At 47.4% G+C, this 19,461-nt stretch overlaps 1 protein-coding gene across 3 annotated transcripts in view; it reads left to right on the forward strand.

Annotated features, from left to right (window-relative positions):
* The window catches only part of col6a4a (collagen, type VI, alpha 4a), a 70,233-nt gene that overhangs the window by 30,036 nt on the left and 20,736 nt on the right, over nucleotides 1-19,461 (forward strand). For all 3 annotated transcript variants that reach the window (XM_026185578.1, XM_026185579.1, XM_026185580.1), the window contains 26 exons: nucleotides 326-904; nucleotides 2,479-3,057; nucleotides 3,168-3,520; nucleotides 4,630-4,708; nucleotides 4,787-4,932; nucleotides 5,189-5,281; nucleotides 5,731-5,784; nucleotides 6,144-6,215; nucleotides 6,299-6,325; nucleotides 6,411-6,455; nucleotides 8,630-8,683; nucleotides 10,284-10,346; nucleotides 11,426-11,491; nucleotides 11,779-11,832; nucleotides 12,743-12,778; nucleotides 13,322-13,384; nucleotides 13,464-13,526; nucleotides 15,559-15,621; nucleotides 16,009-16,071; nucleotides 16,149-16,199; nucleotides 16,296-16,331; nucleotides 17,454-17,516; nucleotides 17,600-17,662; nucleotides 18,225-18,260; nucleotides 18,344-18,380; nucleotides 18,460-18,471. In XM_026185578.1, coding sequence (XP_026041363.1) covers nucleotides 326-904; nucleotides 2,479-3,057; nucleotides 3,168-3,520; nucleotides 4,630-4,708; nucleotides 4,787-4,932; nucleotides 5,189-5,281; nucleotides 5,731-5,784; nucleotides 6,144-6,215; nucleotides 6,299-6,325; nucleotides 6,411-6,455; nucleotides 8,630-8,683; nucleotides 10,284-10,346; nucleotides 11,426-11,491; nucleotides 11,779-11,832; nucleotides 12,743-12,778; nucleotides 13,322-13,384; nucleotides 13,464-13,526; nucleotides 15,559-15,621; nucleotides 16,009-16,071; nucleotides 16,149-16,199; nucleotides 16,296-16,331; nucleotides 17,454-17,516; nucleotides 17,600-17,662; nucleotides 18,225-18,260; nucleotides 18,344-18,380; nucleotides 18,460-18,471 — 2,850 coding nt within the window. The remainder of the gene's footprint in view (nucleotides 1-325; nucleotides 905-2,478; nucleotides 3,058-3,167; nucleotides 3,521-4,629; nucleotides 4,709-4,786; nucleotides 4,933-5,188; nucleotides 5,282-5,730; nucleotides 5,785-6,143; nucleotides 6,216-6,298; nucleotides 6,326-6,410; nucleotides 6,456-8,629; nucleotides 8,684-10,283; nucleotides 10,347-11,425; nucleotides 11,492-11,778; nucleotides 11,833-12,742; nucleotides 12,779-13,321; nucleotides 13,385-13,463; nucleotides 13,527-15,558; nucleotides 15,622-16,008; nucleotides 16,072-16,148; nucleotides 16,200-16,295; nucleotides 16,332-17,453; nucleotides 17,517-17,599; nucleotides 17,663-18,224; nucleotides 18,261-18,343; nucleotides 18,381-18,459; nucleotides 18,472-19,461) is intronic.

Consider the following 19,461-nt stretch of genomic DNA (forward strand, 5'->3'; position numbering starts at 1 on the left):
GACGTCCGCATATGTGGACATCACATTTTGGGTTTTCTAGACCACAATACTTAATATTTTTCTACAATGGCCTAATATCCACTTACGAGGACATTACACTGCTCTATAAAAATTAAAAACGAATATCATTCTTCTCAGAAACAAAAAAATAGGTAAAAAGAAAATGTTTTTTACATTCATCAGGTCTTAATCAGCCCAAATAGCAAAGAGAAATTAAAAATGCATGCCATGAAAGGGTTTGGGTCTTAGGAGGTTTTAAAGAGCTGTTCCTTGACGTTCCTTCTCCCATTCCCTCTGACCAAACATTTGTGCTTTTTACCACCAGAATGCAAGAAGACAGAAAGAGCTGACATCATTTTCTTGGTGGACGGCTCCACAAGCATAACCCTGGAAAAGTTTCGAAGCATGCAGAAGTTCATGCAGTCAATGGTGAACCAAACCACAGTTGGCAAAGACCTGACCCGCTTCGGTGTCATCCTCTACGCGAATGAACCCAAGTCTATTTTCACTCTCAATCAGTTCAGCTCCAAGCAGGAGGTTTCCCAGGCCATAATGGCTCTCAAATCCCCGTATGGAGACACGTACACTGGCAAAGCTTTGAAATATGCTCTACAGTTCTTTGATGCTAACTATGGTGGACGGGCAGAGCTGCAGGTGCCTCAGATCCTCATGGTAATTACCGATGGCGATGCTACTGACCCACACAGTCTGAATGAACCATCTGCGGCTCTGAGAAACAAAGGGGTCACTGTCTTCAGTATTGGAGTAGAAGGAGCCAACAAGAAACAGCTGGAGGTCATGGCTGGTCAAGATAAAGCCAGAGTTTTTTACGTGGATAACTTTGACGCCCTGGAAAAACTCTACAAAAACATCACGGAAGTCCTGTGCAACTCCACCAAACCAGGTAAGCAACTAAACGTCTAATTACATCAGGCAAAAGAAAATGGATTTGCAAGGATACAATAAATGATTATACTAACAGCACATTTCTGAATTTCAGACTTGACGTAAATAATCCTCAAATTGATTGAGAAGAAGCGTTTTAAAACACGATTCTTCCCACATCATTGTAAGAAAAGCAAGCAGGAAGATTTTATGTTGGCAACAGTAACTTCAGAAGTTTTCTGGGTTTTTACACTCATTAGCTCAGATATTTCTACAGTCAGTACAGCATACTGGATGTCTTTAAACACCAACATGACACTGATAAATCTATGATTAGCAAAGGCTCACAAACATCTGACCGAAGTTTGGAAAACAAAGTGGATCACTTTATAGCTTTATAGCACTTGTTTCCACAGCCTGTATGGGAGCATCCCACAGATGCTAATTAGTGCATAATAAAGTCCCCAAATTTCACTCAGCACAACTGGAGCTCAGATTTCTTGATAAGTCTGTTAGTACTATTAACCTAACAGCAGCCATATTATTGGTTGGTACACTGTTGCATTAAAAATGCTTCAGTTCAAAGAATTAGCTGTTCAATTCAATTCAATTTTATTTATATAGCGCCAAATCACAACAACAGTCACCTCAAGGCGCTTCATATTTGTACAGTAAAAGACGTCAAAGATGCTACCCCCTAATAATGCAAATAATAATGCAAACTACCTTCTTAATAATACCTAAAGGCCCAAGTGTCACAATCCGCGAGGCTGACTGTGTGTAGAGTGAAAGGTGGACCCAAAACGAAACAAAACGTGACTTGAATGACCAAACACGAGCCGTTTATTGAGGCTGGCAAGGCTAACAATAAACGAAACTGGGTGAGCTAAATTAAATAAAAGCCTACAACAGGAACATGGACCTGACCTGAAAACTTGACATGAACTCTTGGCCTACAACGCAACCGATCTGACAATGACACCCTGAAAACAGAGGACTTAAATACACAGGAGGTGATTAAGGGAAGTGGGAACACATGGGCGAACAGCTGACTGACAGGAGGCTAATGACAGGACAGGGGAAGTGAAACTAAATACAATGAACAAAGAACACACACCTCCTTCAAAATAAAACAGGAAACATGAGACACAGACAAGACAATACAAACTTGATAACATAAGACATGCAGCATGAAACACAAAGGGTGAGGGAATACAGGGGCAGAAAACACAAGGCGTCTAATAACCAGATGAACTTTGCTAATCTAACGAACTTAAACATAAACAACATCCACATGTTTATTTCTGCTGTCACGTGTTAACGTGGGTGTCAAAGGGACTGACTCGCTGCTGGAGCCTCTGCTGGATGTTACAGGAACTGCAGTTTTTGGCACGAGTCTAAATTTTTAACCCCGGGGATAATAATTGCAAACAACTAACCATCACCATCATACGTGTAGAGCACCGAATGTGTTTAAAATGTGAGTTTCATGCCATCGTCACAAAAATAATCTGTATTTGTCAACAAAAGAACATGAAGAGCCTCCACACAGTGTATGGTCCACGTCTCTAATATCTGCGTTTTCATTTACAGTTTGTGAAAAGCAACGTGCTGACCTGGTCTTCCTAGTTGATCAGTCGGGTAGCATTAACCAAGCTGACTACGCCATCATGAAGAACTTCACCATAGATCTCATCAACAGCTTCAAAGTCAGTGAAGATTTAGTTCGTGCTGGGTTTGCCCAGTTCAGCAGCACTTTTCAACACGAGTTTTACCTCAACCAGTTCTACACTGAGAAGGAAATGTCGGATCACATCTTGAAAATGAGTCAGAGTGGGGGAGGAACCAACATCGGACTGGCACTGACTTCCATTAAGGAGTATTTTGAGGCATTGCGGGGCAGTCGTAAATCTGAAGGCATCTCCCAGAATTTGGTGTTGATCACAGATGGAGAATCGCAAGATGATGTTGAAGACCCTGCCATCGAACTAAGGGATCTAGGAATCGAGGTGTTTGCCATCGGCATTGGAGATGTCCACATTCTGGAGCTGCTGCAGATCACCGGCACACCGGAGAACCTCTTCACTGTGCAGAACTTTGGCAGCTTGGAAAATATCAAGCAAAAGGTGGTCGACACCATCTGCAAATCCAAACCTCCCCCAGATCGACCATGTGAGTTTGAAAAGTCGATGTTCTAGTGATCTTTTGTCTTTGTCTCCCCCTCTTACCTGCCATATCCACCTGTCTTTGCCAAAAAATATATACAAATGTCTCTGTTACAGCCTGCACCATCGACATCGCCATGGGATTCGATATTTCTAGAAGAAGAAATCCAAATGAGGTGCTGGTCAGCGGCCACAACCAGCTCAGGACCTCCCTGCCAGAGATCGCTAATTACGTTTCCTCAGTACAAGGCCTGTGCTGCCTCGACCCCGAGCCCATCAAACCCAACGTAGCCTATCGAATCGTGAGCCGCGATGGAAACACAGTGGAAGACTTTAGCTTTGTGCCGTACAGTGACGGCGTGGTGACCAAAGTCATGGACTTTAATTTAGCAGAGCCTACGTACTTCAACACAGCTCTGCTCAGATCCTTTGGGGAGAAGTTCAAGCTGCAGTCCAAAGCTGGTGTGAAGGTGAGACTGAGTGTTTTCATGTATAAAAAAGTACTTTGTATAATTGTACTGCGCTCCCCATCCTTCTAAAGGTGACTATTATGAATCTGAGCTGGAACAAGGCTGAAGATAGTACCGTGGAAGTTTAGGCACAGGGTCCTGTTCACTAACTTCCTAACAGTCTGTACACCGATGGGTCGCGTTGAGGGGGCGTGTGTTTACACGTGAGGATCGCCTCACTATAGATGAGCGCTCTGAGCAGGATCAGTGGATGAAAGCTTTGTAAACTTCTGCATTGCCCTGGTTTTCTTTCTGCAGAGGCGGCTGCACGACTAGCTGCTAATTTCATAAACAGGAACTGATGCTGATGGATCCTGTAGACACGTCCATTTATCTTATGTAGTTTAAATACACACGTGCGCGCGCGCACACACACACGCACACACACACGCACACACACACGCACACGCACACACATGCACACGCACACACATGCACACACACGCACACACACACCAAAAAAGCTGTTAAAGGGATAGAGTCTTCCGGGACCAGGCTGCTGCTTGGTCAACCACATAATTCCGGCTACTGCTTCACTCATCTCTGAAGCTTCCCAATAAACTGCGTTGTGAGACTTCCAAACACGCTGCACTTGAAGGCGTTCTTCAGCCAGACGCTGTTTCCGTTTGGAAGGATTTTTCCAGGATACTGGAATTCCTTCTGTGTGGGAACGATGATGACTCACAGTAAAGGAGTGTGGAGCAGCTGATACATGACCAAGTGTGGATTAAACAAACCATGTGATTTATTAGTGAGTGGAAGCCGAGCAGTACAGCTGGAAGAGGATCACGCAGTGTTTGTTAATCCCACAGTCTGACCCCGTCCTGAAGGTGACGCCTGCTTTTAGTCTTTTGTGTATTTCCTGGTTGGTTTTTTACAGTCTTTACCTCACATTAAGCACTTTGAGGCAACATTTGTTGTGATCTTTAGTTCTACTTTTCAGAATTTATGTTAAATGCCTTTTAAAATCAGTCTTAACAATGATTAATACTAAAACCACCATTTCCTGCTCCATGTTGATGATGGCATAGAAGGAAACCTTGTGACGTGTGGCTAACCTGTTCCATCAGGTGCTGGTGATCTTCTCAGATGGATTTGATGAAGATGTGGTGATGCTGGAGAACGAATCGGAGCTGCTAAGACAGTCTGGTAAAAACAGCTTCACCTGTTCACTGTTGAATATAAATTTACAGAGACATTTCACATCAGCGGCATCTTCTCTCGCAGGCGTCAACGCTCTGCTGGTTGTGGCTCTCGAGGGAGCGCGTTACCCCGCCCAGCTGCAGATGGTGGAGTTCGGTCGAGGTTTCGGCTACAAACTTCCTCTGAGCATCGGCGTGCCGAGCATCGGCAGCACCATCCTCAAGCAGATTGTAAGTGATTCATGTCGCTGCAGGTAAATCAACCTCACACTTTGACAGGGTTCAGTGCTAGGACCAATTCTGTTTACATTATACATGCTTCCCTTAGGCAGCATCATTAGAAGACATAGCATACATTTACACTGCTATGCAGATGAGCTCCATCTTTACTCTGTGTGTGTTATCTGGCTTCATGGACAGATAAACCTCAGATTTCCTGTTTCTTTAACTTAATCTTTAAAGAGTGTGTGTCTCTTTCTCTCTGCAGGACGCCGTGTCAAACAGGGAGTGCTGCAACGTCATGTGCAAATGTTCAGGACATGAAGGCATCCGTGGCTCTCGGGGCCCCCCAGGGTCAAAGGTGAACTGAAATATTCACGCCTTTTAAGTCCAAACAGAATAACAGAGACTGTGCCAGAAGCATTAAAGAGGCCGGACTGCTCTGAGACCAAACAGACGCTTTCAGTGATTTCATAGTTAGAAAGTGGCCGGGTTGATATTTCAAAGTGAAGCAGACTTGATTCCAGTGTTAAAGATATACTGTTACACAGGGAGGTGGGGGGGGTGCAGAGGAATGGATTAGTATATAGAAGAGAAAATATTTGAAAGGGGAAAAAGAAGAAGGAAAAACAGGAAAGGGGGAGAACTGGATGCTTCCTGGGGGTTTTCTTCAAACCTTACTCAGACTTAGTGAAGCAGCAGGCGAACATTAGGAAGCATGGAGGCATGAAGCTGTCTGTCTTTCTGGCCGTTGAAGGTTTCTCATCTCCTTTTTTCGCACTGAACCGTCACCTGTATTTTTAAAAACAGGGCACGGTTGGGCAGAAGGGTCACCCCGGCTTCCCCGGAGAGGAGGGCCTCGCTGTAAGTGCTTCTTCATTTCCTTCATATACATCATCTGCACACATGCCTCATCATCTTCAAACCAACAGCGTCTCTGGTTACTCTCAGAAGATATGCTGCTGGACTTAAGGCCACAGAAAATATATTTGTTGTTTCAGCGTCTCCATTATGAGTCTTTCTCTGCAGTTCTACGTCACTTTGAATTGTTGTTGAGGACAAAAAAGACGTTTAAATAAAGAGATAAACATCTGTGAAAGTCGTCTCTGTGAGTCAAAACGGACCAAGAGCGTCACTCTGTCTGCCAGCTGCTCAAACGTGAATCATAAACCATCATCTGCGTCTTTTGCTGCGTCGCTGCTCACTCTGTCTGTGTGTCGCAGGGCGGGAGAGGTTTACCTGGACCGAGCGGACCTCAGGGAGTCCAGGGATGCTCGGGAATCAGAGGACAGAAGGTAGAGCAGTGCCGCTGAAATGTCCCGGAGCAGATCTGCCAGAAGCCGATGTTGATGATGTGTGTGCGTTTGTGTGTTTGCAGGGCTTCAGAGGGCTGCGAGGAGAAAGGGTGAGTTACTCAGGAATGTAGGAGGAAGCACAAACACTCACGTCCTGATAAAGTCTCACAGAAGACTTTTCTTCCACCGCCGCAGGGCGAAGACGGAGAGGACGGGCTGAGCGGAGTGGACGGAGAACAGGTACTGACGTACAGATAGCACAGCTTCATCCTGATCGCCTTCATCGTCAGGTATCTCTGTGATCTGTAGCGTGAGATATCGCGATGCATAAACAGGAAGGATGATGACAGATAACGGGAAACCTGAGTCACACCAACGACCGAATCACCACATTTCTGCTTCCTTTGTTTATTTTCCCAATAAACTGGTAGCTAAACATTACTGAATAATTATTTTAACATCAATGAAATATTTAATAAACCTTTGATAAATTATTATGTTGTGTCATAGCTGCTGGTGGCTCAGCGTCCTCTGTTAACCCAAAGTAAAAGGTTCATATGAGCAAAATCACACCATCGTTTATGTGTTATCAACACCGCTACGTTTCCTTTAGTCTTTCATCCACTCAGCAAGATAAGCGCCAGACCCCGGGCTTTTAATTTGAAAGTTCCATTTCTGCTAACCATCACGCTGGTCGTCGATGCCAACGGCTGCCTCTGCAGAGACTCTGGTGTCCAGCTCAAATTCAAATGTTATTTGTCACATGCACAGTCATACACAGTCCAATATGCAGTGAAATGCTGAACTGTTGGGCTGCAGCTGGTGTTGGTGGTCCAGGTCCGGCAGCACTGGGAGAGCTGGTTCCTGAGCTCAGGACTACCAGCTGCAGTCCATCCACAGAGACAGCTGCTGACTGCTCTCATATGTCAGCACTGAGTCAGGGTAGTTTCACTCTCCGCTCGGCTGCCATCACAAACATCATTTATCTGAGGCAGATCCCTCTTTTTCCAAAGTCTTCCTTTGTTCCCCGGCAGCTGCAAACATCCTGATAACGCTGCAGCGCAGATGAAGTCGGCGAGCTCTCACACAGACGTCACAGCTCTCTGAAACGGCCCTCGGCCATTCAAAGCTCAGAGGCAGTGAACACGGAGAGTACAACAACCGGCATGTCGGCGCGCTGCTTTTCCTGCCTCGACGGTCAACTTTCATTTTCATCATGCATCAAATGTTGATCATATTACCGCCACCATAAAAAATTATTAGTAAACAGCCCGAAGAGTCAGTGACAATCAGAGATGGGCAGTAACGCGTTACTGTAATCTGATTACTTTTTTAAAGTAACGAGTAAAGTAAGGGATTACTATTGCAAAAACGGTAATTAGATTACCGTTACTTTCCCGTAGGAACGCTGCGTTACTGCGTTACTAAAACCGTGATTTTTTTTGCGAGAATGTCTCATGACAGTGACGTAAGCGAGTGTGACGTTGGTGACAACAGCTGTGTGCAGATCAACAGTGGATCATATATCGAGTGCAGAGAGAGTATGAGCGTGCAGCGTTTAAAGCGTGGAAGTACTGACCTTACTTTGAGTTTGATTCCATAAAAAGTGACAAAAACATTAGTGTCCGCTGTGCGTGGGAAGAAAACTTCTTTTTACAGCGAAAAAACCCCTAAACTTCCAACAAGCTCCGAGTAGCTACGACGTAATGGGAAACTCACAGAGAAACTCGCGGATTCTTCCACTGACCGCGGCACACCTGCACCAGGGTAACCCTCCGCCTACCCCACTCCTGCTTTACAGGTGAAAATAGAGCAACAGGACCGCTGAGTCTTTGACTTTATTTATTTTCTGCTGTGTTTTACTTGCATCTATTTGAAAGACTGAGTGTAAACACAAAAAATATTTTATTTTATGAGCTGGAATGTGCAGAAAATAGGTTTAAATGTTAAACTAATTTCTTCCAGTCAGAGAATGTTGCAGATAATTAAATGTTTGCTTGATGCATAAAGTTAAAAGATTAAAACTAATAAAACAAGTTTTAAAAAGAGACTTTTCCATTTGATTACATTTTGTATGATGGATTATGTAGAAAGTAGAATTGGGCTGAAAGATCTATCGCTTTATCACCTCTTCAGGGTGTACATCGTGTTTTTAAAAAGTAACTAAGTAACCAGTAAAGTAACAGGATTACTTTTTTGGGGAAGTAATCAGTAATTAGTTACTGATTACTTTTTTCAAGTAACTTGACCAACACTGGTGACAATGATCCAAAGGTTCAGATTTGACTCACTGATGGAGAGACACCGATGAGTTTCTGTCCTCATCGTGGAGGAAACGAGCGGGCGTCTCAGGAAGGGAGCTGATTGGGGGGGTTTCCATGCTTAATGGAATTCCTGTGTTTCTGTGTCGGCAGGGAGTGACGGGACGGGATGGAGCCCGAGGAGAGAGAGGACACCTCGGCAACCCGGTAAAAGAAAACAAAAACTATATAATGTTATTCTAACATCGATACTTTATACTGCAATTTTCAAATGAATTCTGAATTTCACTGAGTCAGAGAAGGGAACCAAGAATGAGGCAGCGGTTTGGTTTGCACCGTTGGAGGTTGTTTGGACAAAAACACAGGCACATTTAAAATTGACTCACAGGGATAAAGGTGGGAGAAAAAGTGTGAACTAAAAGGTATTTTACATGATTGGATGGCAAATTTCAAATACTGCACACTTCAAATGTTTGTTCACGTAACGACCGACCTCCTTAAAGAAACCGTCAGAGCCGAACACGAGAACCTCGGGACTGAGCTGGAGGAAAGGAGAGAGCAGATAGCAGCTAGCCCACGGCTAACACGTGTGATGCAAACAGACCCGGACTGAGCCCTGAGGGATGCCTTAGCACGAGGACGTACAGATGTTAGCATCAGTTCTGAAACATCTGTCAGTTTAAGATGAGAGGCTCCTGAGAGCAGCCAGATCAGTTAGTGAGAGTGTGACAATCAAAGGGGTCAAAGGTTGCTGAGCTACAACCACCTGTATCATGTCGTTAGTGAGTTTCAGTAAAGCCGTCTCGGTGTCTTTAGAAATGAGGCTGTAATGATCCGTCTGTGAAGGTTCTCGGTCATCGTAGTCTAAGTAGCTTGGAAAGAAAAGCGTCTGGACTTCTTTAAGTTGCTTGAAGACGTTTCACCTCTCATCCGAGAAGCTTCTTCAGTTCTAAGGTCAAATGGTGGAGAGTCCCAGATATAAACCTAGTGGGAGTTTCCCCCCACAGAGGGACAAAGGACCCCCTGATGATCCTCTAATCGCCTGAGCCAAGGTGTGTAACTGGGTGTGGGTCCCAATCAGCCAGAGTTTCGGGTGTGTTCATTGTGAAACCTGGCCCCACCTTATCATGTGAATTCCTGAGGTCAGATGTCCCAGGATGTGAGTGGGCGTTAAGGCGTCTGGGGAGGATCTCAAAACTGGATTATAGATGGCAGAGAGTTGGTGTCGTAAACCCCGCCTCTGTTCAAAGATGGTCGCTCACAGTGGACATAGATGCTTCTTTCACTCCTCTTTCAAACCATCTGTCCTCTCTGTCCAAAATGTGAACATTGGCATCCTCGAAAGAGTGACCTTTGACCTTTAGATGCAGATGAACTGCTGAGTCTTGTCCTGTGGAGGTGGCTCTTCTGTGTTGTGCCATGCGCTTGTGAAGTGGCTGTTTGGTCTCTCCAATGTAGAGGTCTGAGCATTCCTCGCTGCACTGTACAGCATACACCACATTGTTAAGTTTGTGTTTTGGCGTTTTGTCTTTCGGGTGAACCAGTTTCTGTCTGAGCGTGTTGCTGGGTCTGAAATACACCGGGATGTCATGCTTGGAGAAAACTCTGAGTTTCTCTGATACCCCGGCTACATGGGGGATGACAGAGTCAGGCTTCAGGCTTAGATGGAACATGTTGTGTGGTGTAGGGTCCTAAGGCTGTAATGATCCGAAACAGTGGGATTTTTTTTTTAAAGTAGAGGAATGATGCTGGTGGTTGCTGACCTCTGACCTTTGCTTATATTGACGGGCTGAACTGTTGTCCTTAGGGTATCCCAGGAATTACGGGGGAGACGGGGGTGAAAGGACAGCAAGGACTGAGAGGAGATCCGGTGAGTGTCAAACATTTCCTCGTCTTCTCTCGTCTCTCCTCCTCTCTGAACTGTTTTTCTCTCCTCCTTACATCAACATTTCTTCTTCTTTGATATCCTGTCCCGTCTGGCAGCTTCTGCACTCTGAACTGTGATGTGAATGCACGGCGATGCCGAACACATTTTGCTTTTCCAAGACCAGATACATGTAGGCTCCTCTAGTTCATGTTTATTTATTCATTTCAGTTATGACTTATTATCTGTGCAATAGCACGGGCAGGCAGGGGTAGAATGAAAGGATGCACAGAGACAGCAGCCCCCCAAACCACCAAGAGAGCAGGCCAACGACCACATCAGAACATCCAGCCATGCACCCCGGGACCAAGAAGCACCCTCACCCCAGGGAGGGGCAGAAGTGTCCCACAGGGGGAAGGGGCGTGGGTGTGGGGGGGTGCACATTCTTCTTCTTTCCTGTATTTATTGAAGCAAAGCTTTGAGCTGTCGGGCCTTTTAATAGGAAACTGTGATGAAACCCAGACAGCCAGGATGTCCGTCACACACGAGCGTATTAATCTGTGCATGCAGAGCAGATGGTTAAAGTCATCGGCGTGATTGTGAAACACACAAACAAACAGATGAGACGCTCGCACGAACATCTGTCTTCAGACAGGAAGCTGTGAGAGCTTCAGTCTGGATGTTTCTGTGCAGGAAGCATCGAAGCTGCACCAACCAAAAGCAGACAGTCTTAAACTGTGAGGTGGGAACATGAAACGGTGTTCCGATGATCAAACGGGCATCCAGGTATATTATGTTTATCGCCTTGGAGGACAACTACAAGTGTTTGAGCACCACGAGGGTTTTTAATGTGGCATAAACGGGACCGAGGGCAGCGGATTCCCGCTCTGTAATCCTGCACTCTGGAGCGGTCCTCGCTGACGCCGGCGCTAACGCGAGGCGAGCTGCGACCGAACCACACACTCAGAGTAACCGCAGCCCGTCTGCCGTCACACAAAGTTTTTAATAAATGTTTGCATGAAGCGCAGCTGGGCCACAGCTGGACGCTCACTGTTTAATCTGTGGCTTCATCTTTCTTCTGACAGGGACAACCGGGGGCCGACAACACCTCGCCCGGAGCCAAAGGCGACCCAGGAAACCCCGGCCTGCCGGTGAGACACGTCCCAGAGCAGACGCAGCAGAAATGTGTCTCAGATAAATAAAAGTAGACGCCTCGTTTCTCTCTGTCTGTGTTTGAGGGCAAACCTGCTGACATCTGCTTGGAAACGACTTCATTTCTCTGATTTGCAGTACTGATGTGAAACCTCACAGTCTGAGCCCAGACTGCGAGGTTTCTTTAACAGATTCCTGCTGCGTATGCACGTCTGTCTAAAGAGCGTGCTGGTGTCATCGCTGTCTCAAATCCTTGCTCTGAAGTGTGATGTGTTCAAATCCACAGGGAGCACCCGGGCAGGACGGCCGGTTCGGAGAGTCCGGAATCGTGGGGAACCCGGTGAGCTTCTTCATTCTCAGCACGAGGAGCAGATCTTGTTATTCCAGGATTATTAAAGCAGCTACGATGAGATATACAATGCTGCGCTGTACTCTGGTGTAATACTACTGCTAACCACAGGCTGGGGCAGCGAGTCGAGCACGAGACGCTAACTAGCATTAGCTCAGCGTTCACACAGATCTCTGAAGTTAGCCGCCTGCTTCTGGCAGCCGGACGAGCTTCAGCTTAGCTGGAAGTCGTCTGTCACTCACTAAACCTTCAGAATGAACTTCCTGCCAGCTCGTCATGAACGCTGTTTTTAACCATCTGTTTTTTAACCAACGTTTGCTGAAAATATTCCAAATAAACGAGTGAAATCAGCCCTGCAGGCACCGAGCCAGCCTGCCTGGAAGTCTTAGACAGGCTTAACTCTGGAAAAGTCTTCCTCGCTCCATCCTCACACGCCCAGAAACAGCTTGACTGAGTGAAATCAGCAGCTGAGCAGCTCCAGAAAAGCATCCCATAATTCACTGGGGCAGAAATAGGAATGCCTGCATCACAGCCTGTCATGTGATCGTGTATAAATCAGTGATGCTGTAACACAGCGGTCCCCGGGCCACGGTCCGGTACCGGTCCGTGAGTCGTGAGACTGGGGTGTGACATGTCTGGTTTTCAGGGTTTTTATCAGTTTTCAGTGTTATTTTGTTATCGTTTTTATCATTTACTCGGTTTTCCTGGGTCTTTTCACGTGTGTTATGAATAAATCTTTTTTCGGTATTAGTTTTATTTTGTTGTATTTATCCGCGACACCTTAAAGGCCGGTCCGTGAAAATATTGTCGGGCATGAACCGGTCCGTGGCGCAAAAAAGGTTGGAGACCGCTGCTGTAACAGCTGTGAGATTATTGATCAGATATGTGGACTTCTCCTCAGGGACCAAACGGAAGACGGGGACGACTGGGTGACAAGGTAGGACACGAACACACTCGGAGCTGCAAACGAGTGTGTGCGTGTGCGTGTGTGTGTGTGTGTGTGTGTGTGTGTGCGTGCGTGTGTGTGCGTGTGCGTGTGCGTGTGTGCGTGTGCGTGTGTGTGTGTGCGTGTGTGTGTGCGTGTGTGCGTGTGTGCGTGTGTGCGTGTGTGTGTGTGCGTGTGTGTGTGTGCGTGTGTGTGTGCGTGTGTGCGTGTGTGCGTGTGTGTGTGTGTGCGTGTGTGTGTGTGCGTGTGTGTGCGTGTGTGTGTGTGTGTGTGCGTGCGTGTGTGCGTGCGTGTGTGTGTGTGTGTGTGTGTGTGCGTGTGTGTGTGCGTGTGTGTGTGTGTGTGTGTGCGCAGGTTTAGGCATCTTTGTGAGGACAGAACATTGGCATGCTACTGTACCTGTGGGGACCAAATGTCCGTCCTCACGGGTTTGAAGACATTTTTACGCTCAAAATGTTGTCTTAGTGTCAGGGTTACGGTCGACTCGACGTTCTCACTAAGACATGAAAACGAGTGTGTGTGTGTTGTCTGCAGGGTGCAGCTGGACCACCTGGAGATCTGGGACTAGAAGGCAGCCCAGGTGCTTCTGGTCCACAGGTGAGCCTTCAGGGCAGGAAGAGTCACACTTAATGTCCGCATGCTGCTGCTGCTAACACGCTAACCTTTGTCTCTGCAGGGTCCCGGAGGGGTCAGAGGTCAGCCTGGCCCGAGAGGAATCCCCGGCCTTCCTGGACCTCAGGTCAGCTGATCATTTATTAAAAACGTTGATTTTCAGTTTCTTCTCCTCGAGCTGTGAGGTAAACACAGAGTCACCGCGGGAGCAGACCCACAGCGAGCTGAGGAGCAGCTTTAGATCGATTTGCAGACTGATCGCTGGATGGTTTCATGGTTAGGGTTCAGGTGTTCATTCCTGAAGCTCGGCTGGAGCTTCAGTCTGAGGAGGCCACCCAGAGCTGCTGCAAGCGCCGATGAAACGTTGGATGTTCTTGCATCACATTTGGTAAAGTTGCAGATCAGCCTGGTGGGATCAGCTGGCTCTGGGACTGTTGCTCAATCTGGAGGTTTAGATTTCCCTCACGTCGGCTTTGTGGTAGAAACGTCTCGTCTCAGCAGTTTGCACCTTAAACAGTGGCCCCCGATGTGTGTTCAGCTTCTCCCAAAGATCCTGTCTGTGTAGCTGAAGGCCCAAACCCTGAACCGTGGAGTCTGCTCATCATGACGACTTGACCCCGAATCTGCCCTTTATTACACAAACACACTTATGAAAGCTGCAGAATCACGAGATGCAACACAGAAACGGTCGATTTCCAAATCCACGGCCTGGTTTGTGAGTCTCTGGAGACGCTGAGGTTTTCGTTTCTTCATCCTGGTTAAGGCTCGTTTCGCTGTGGGCTCATTTTGTGGTCGTCGGATTTGAAGCCTTCATCGCTGCGTTTCATAAATCCCGAGTGTGACGGTCGCTGCTGCAGCTGCCAACATCTGGACCTCTGCGGTCTGGGCCGATCTTCCCCGAAGCCGCTGTCATGTCATCACTTTAGAACCTGCACATCTTAAAAAAGTCCTCTCGTTAAATGCTCGTTTTATTTGGTGTAAGTGGTTTGAGCTCAGCGATCTGTGCACTGCTCTGCGTTTAAACCAGAGAATTTCTTTACATTGAGCTAAACGAGGACATGAATTCCACCGCCAACAAGAACGAATGCTCTCGAGTGCTGCTTGCGCCCCAGAGTCATGACTCTCCGTTGCAGCATGATTGGTTATTAATGAATAACAGGGCGGTTCAGTTCGTCTGGCCTGCAGCGCTTCTCATCCAGTGTTGGAGATGTCAGCTGCAGAGGAGAGGAGAGAGGTGACACACCATAAGTGACACATAAGTGTCCCAAAGATCATGACCCAAACTTTACATAGGAACTATTTTCTTCCAGCGTATACATCCGCCAACCAAAAGAGTCTATAGCTTTGAGCCTGCTTACTCACTGATGTATTCATTCACTTCGTTTTTGATGAGCTGAGTGGTCAGTAAGAGAGAACGATACAAATGCCAGGAAGATGCACGATAATGTAACAGAACATAACAAATATAACAAAGAGTGAAATACACGTTTTATGTGTGTAACCAGGTCCTGCAAAGACACGCTGCAGCTGAGATTTCGAATGTAATTTTCGGTACTTTGAGCTGTGCGGTCTGTTATTTAACAAAGCCGTCATCCGTAAAGCTGGACGCAGGCCGGAGGCACCGAACAAACGGCCTGTCCCCACAGCTCCACGAGTCTTTAAGCTGTACCGTCCAGCGTCCCGCTCAGAGGAAACTTTAAACAGAACTGATCCGAGTTTAGTCTGCAGGCAGCTGTCGCTGTGTTTGCTTCAATCACCATCGAAAACACCGACAGACAGGTCGAGTTCGGCCCAGAGCGACGTCTGCTCGACTCTCCCTCATTCAAACGCAGCGTCTCAGTCTAAGCTTCAACTCTTTTACCAGACGCGCTCAGTCCTGAGCCGCTGTTAGAAAATCCAAAGAGGACATCTCATAAAGAGTCACTGAGGAGCTGCCGAGCAGAGATGTAGGACCAATGAAGCTCAGATTTATCACTTGGCAGCGCTCAGCGGCGGCCATGTTTACTCTTCACCTGTTTGGATAAGCGCCGTTAAAGTTGATGACGAGCAGAGATTTATGTGAGGCTCTGTGACCGACGGGCTCTGTCCACGGTGCATTCAGGGATAATCAGGTAAAAGGGAACTGTGTGTGGCTCTGACTCTGCTGGTTTTTCCTCCAGGGTGGACCAGGTCCCGCTGGAGACCCGGGCTTACCTGGACGGATCGGTGGTAACGGACAGAAGGTGTGTGACATCATCATCGTTTAACATCTGATAAACGTCCCCGCTTCACGTCAGATAAGATCACATTTATGAGAATAGCTGACGAATACTCCAAGAGGTCAGATGAAGAGATTACATCCTCCACAGTTTCCACCCAGCAGGGCCTGAAGGCAGGAAGTTGGTCATACACGTACGTCCATACAGGGTACATGGGGGGGTGTGGCCACCACAATGTCATCAGCTTTAATTGTGAAGCCTCCAGGTTAGCCTTCTAACCACAGTTATGGGTAAATGCCAGCTGGCCTGGTTATCAGTCTGCACCCACACATATAGAGACAGGGGGGTTAATCCAGTTGGTGTGAAGGGGGAGGTTATCTTCACCATGACAACCTGTTGTTGCTGTTAAAGGGCCAACCAGGCGATCCCGGTGATGAGGGCGCACCAGGACCAGACGGACCCCGAGGAATGCCGGTAAGGAGCCGAGAGCCCGCTCTGTTCAGACAAACAGTTTGATTGGATGTCAGTGGCGCTGACTGTCTGTGTTTCAGGGTCAGGACGGTCGGGATGGTTACGGACCCGCGGGCCCCCGAGGTGCAAAGGTGACCCTTCATAATACACAATCCTGTATTTCATCCTTCTGCTAGATCTCTGCTTCACATTCATAACAACGTTCACGTTCTTGCCGTGTCTTGCAGGGCGATCCCGGTTTCCCTGGTTACCCTGGTCTTCGGGTGAGTTCACAGCAGATCAGGTTGAATCCATCCTGGCATTAAATCGCAGTAAACACGCAGACAGGAAATGAAGGCGGCCTGCTGGGAACGGATCAGAAACGAGTTAGGATCCAAACATCGGAGCGTTTTCAGGCTAACAGAAGTCCAACGAGAGTTTTTAAGTCCACCGAGTTCAGGAGCTGACAGAGCTCCACGAAAATGCTGCGAACACGAAATAATCTGCGTGTTTGCTGCGATGCACGTCGAAGCTGAGCAGAAACTCCTGCAGGTGTAAAGCTGATGTGTGATTCTGCTGTTCGCTCTGAGAGTGACGCAGTGAAATCGGCCTCTTGCTCTCTCACATCATTCAAACGGATGCAAACAGCAGGTGCTGCTCGCTCGCGCTGCTTCGGGACGACAGCGGGTGTTCGTGGCGCGGACCAATCAGAATGGACCTGTGAGCTCAGCGGGTTCAGAGATTTCACTGCAAACGTATCAAAGCTGCACTGAAACTTCAAATACTCACAGACGGTAACACAGAAACACTGTTTAGGAGCTCTTCAGTGGATCAAGTCATTGCACAGGCTGATGTAAGCCACGCCCACCTGTGCAGGATCCAATTAGGACTGTTTCTCTGTTAGTAGCCAAGAAACTTTAATGTTTGTGGTCAAATAAACATTTATTTCTGCTGTTGGACGTGTTGAGGTGGGAGTGTGTGGGCCGGACCGCCTGCTGGAGCCTCTGCTGGTGCTGCGTGGCTGCAGCCCAGGACCCTTTAATCTTACTGCTCCTGTAAAACTAATACAAGCCTGCCTACACTGGTGGCTCATAAACACCTCGCCGTGCTGCCTGCAGCTTTCACACATTCATACACAAAAGGTTGACAGCAGAGCATCACTGAGCTCTCACAGCTTTGTGGTAAAGTCGACTGGATCCTTTTCGAGGATTTATGAGACAGGCCGCCTTAATAAATAAGCACATTTTCAGTTTTACTCGCTGGTGTTTGTCCAGAAGCTTTTGGAGGCCGGAGATAAGAACGCTCTTGTTTATTCTTGGGATGAGTGTGGTCAGGAAGTTGACTTGAGGGCTTGTGTTTGAATTTGGAGATGCGTTACCTCACGAGCCGTGTTTCTTTCTCTGCAGGGCGAGGAGGGGCTGCAGGGACCGAAAGGATATCCAGGGCCCAAAGGGAACCGCGGCCGAGGGGTGAGAGTCCACTGCTCAGATAACTGAATCAAGCTCGGTCTTTGAGTCCGTCAGTGACGTTTGTTTGTGATCCCGTCACGTAGGGTAACGCGGGTTTGCCAGGAGAGTCAGGAGTCCCCGGAGAACCGGGATATCCGGGACACAGGGTGAGTGTGGAAAAGCTTTAGGAAGCTGCCGACTTCATGCTGCACAAACTGAGCGCCTGGAGCCAGAAAGATCACTGGATGTGGATTAATTTATAAGAAAACTTTTTAGTTTTCCTCTAAATCTATTTCGTCCTCTCTTACAACGATAAAGGAAAATGTATTTTTTACCCAAACTTAACTCTAAAGGTTAGTTTAAACAGGTGCAGAGGTATTTCTGTCCTTTACAGAGCTCAGTTTTCTCGCTGTCTTGTTTAAAATTACTGGAAAATCCTTTGTGTGGTTTTTAAAGATCTCTGAGCTTCACGCAGCGTTTGGGGTGGCTGTAGCTCAGGGCACCTACTAACCAAACGTTGGCGGTTCAGTCCTCGTCTGCTCCGCTCTGCAGGCCAAATATCCGTGTGCAAGATCCTAACCCCAAGTGCTTCCATCGGAGCGCGAATGTTTGATAAAAGACTTTACACGAAGGGGTGAATGAGGCAAAAGGTGTCGAGATCTTCGTTTGTTTGATCAAATGTGAGGAACATTCTTCTGTCATGTTAGTCAGATATCACACTGTTCACAGGGCCCCCGAGGTTCTCCTGGAGGCAAAGACATGACTGTAAGTCCACCTTAAACCCACCTCACCCACATTAAGGAAACATTAGTACAGGATGTAATCACAGGTCTTTCCTTTTGACTCAGGACTGTCAGCTGATCACCTACATCAGGGACAACTGTGGTAAGACTTCCTGACATCCTCACATCATCTCAGGAAATGAAACCTGCACGTCTCTAAATGCTGTTTGTTTTCCCTCCAGCTTGCTCTGCTGGTACGTGTCTCCACTCTAACAGTCAGGTATCGTGGTGAGTACAGCTCAGCAGCCACGTCCACAGACTGGATCAAAGATGGACACAGCTGCACTCTCTGAAGCTTCAGCATTTGATTCAGCACAGTGTTGTTGTTGTGATTCTTCTCCTCAGGATTTTTCCTCATTTATTGCTGTCGTTAGTGTCAGGATGGTGAAAAAGGTTTTCTTAACCTCCTCGGACCTGCGTCCACATATGTGGACATCGCATTTTGGGATGTCTAGACGAAAATAATTAATTTTACTCTACAAGGGCCTGATATCCAGTTACGAGGACGTTATACTGCCACTGTTCTATCAAAATTTAAAACTAACTTCCTCACATGTGGCTCTTATTTGTCTCAGAAAAAAAAAATGGAGGAAAAATCCACTTTCTGACACCAGAAATGATGACGTCAGCGTATCGAGTATAAAAACATCTGTTAATGTCACAGCGACTCATGCGGCTACCACGGAAACTTGAAGAGTTTCTGTGGAGCAGGAGGAGTCCCAGGAGTTTTGCCTGGAATCGCGTTTGTGGTCTTGACCAATGATGTCTCATGTTGCTGAGACGCTCCTGCTCTGTACAGACATCCACTCACTGTTTTTCTGGCCTACCCATCTGTACACCCAGAAATGCTTACAGGTTACATGACAGGTGAGGTCCCGTTGGGTACGTTCTGCCTCTGCACACATAAAGACCACAAAACAAATGTCCAGACCATCCATCCATCCATCTTCATCCGCTTTATCCGAGGCCGGGTCGCGGGGGCAGCAGCCTGAGCAAAGAGGCCCAGACCTCCCTCTCCCCAGCCACCTCCTCCAGCTTATCCGGGGGAACACCAAGGCGTTCCCAGGCCAGCCGAGAGATATAATCTCTCCAGCGTGTCCTGGGTCTGCCCCGGGGCCTCCTCCCGGTGGGACATGCCTGGAACACCTCACCCAGGAGGCGCCCAGGGGGCATTCTTGTCAGAT

The sequence above is a fragment of the Astatotilapia calliptera genome, chromosome 11 (genome assembly GCF_900246225.1).
Source record: "Astatotilapia calliptera chromosome 11, fAstCal1.2, whole genome shotgun sequence".
NCBI classification, from domain to species: domain Eukaryota; kingdom Metazoa; phylum Chordata; class Actinopteri; order Cichliformes; family Cichlidae; genus Astatotilapia; species Astatotilapia calliptera.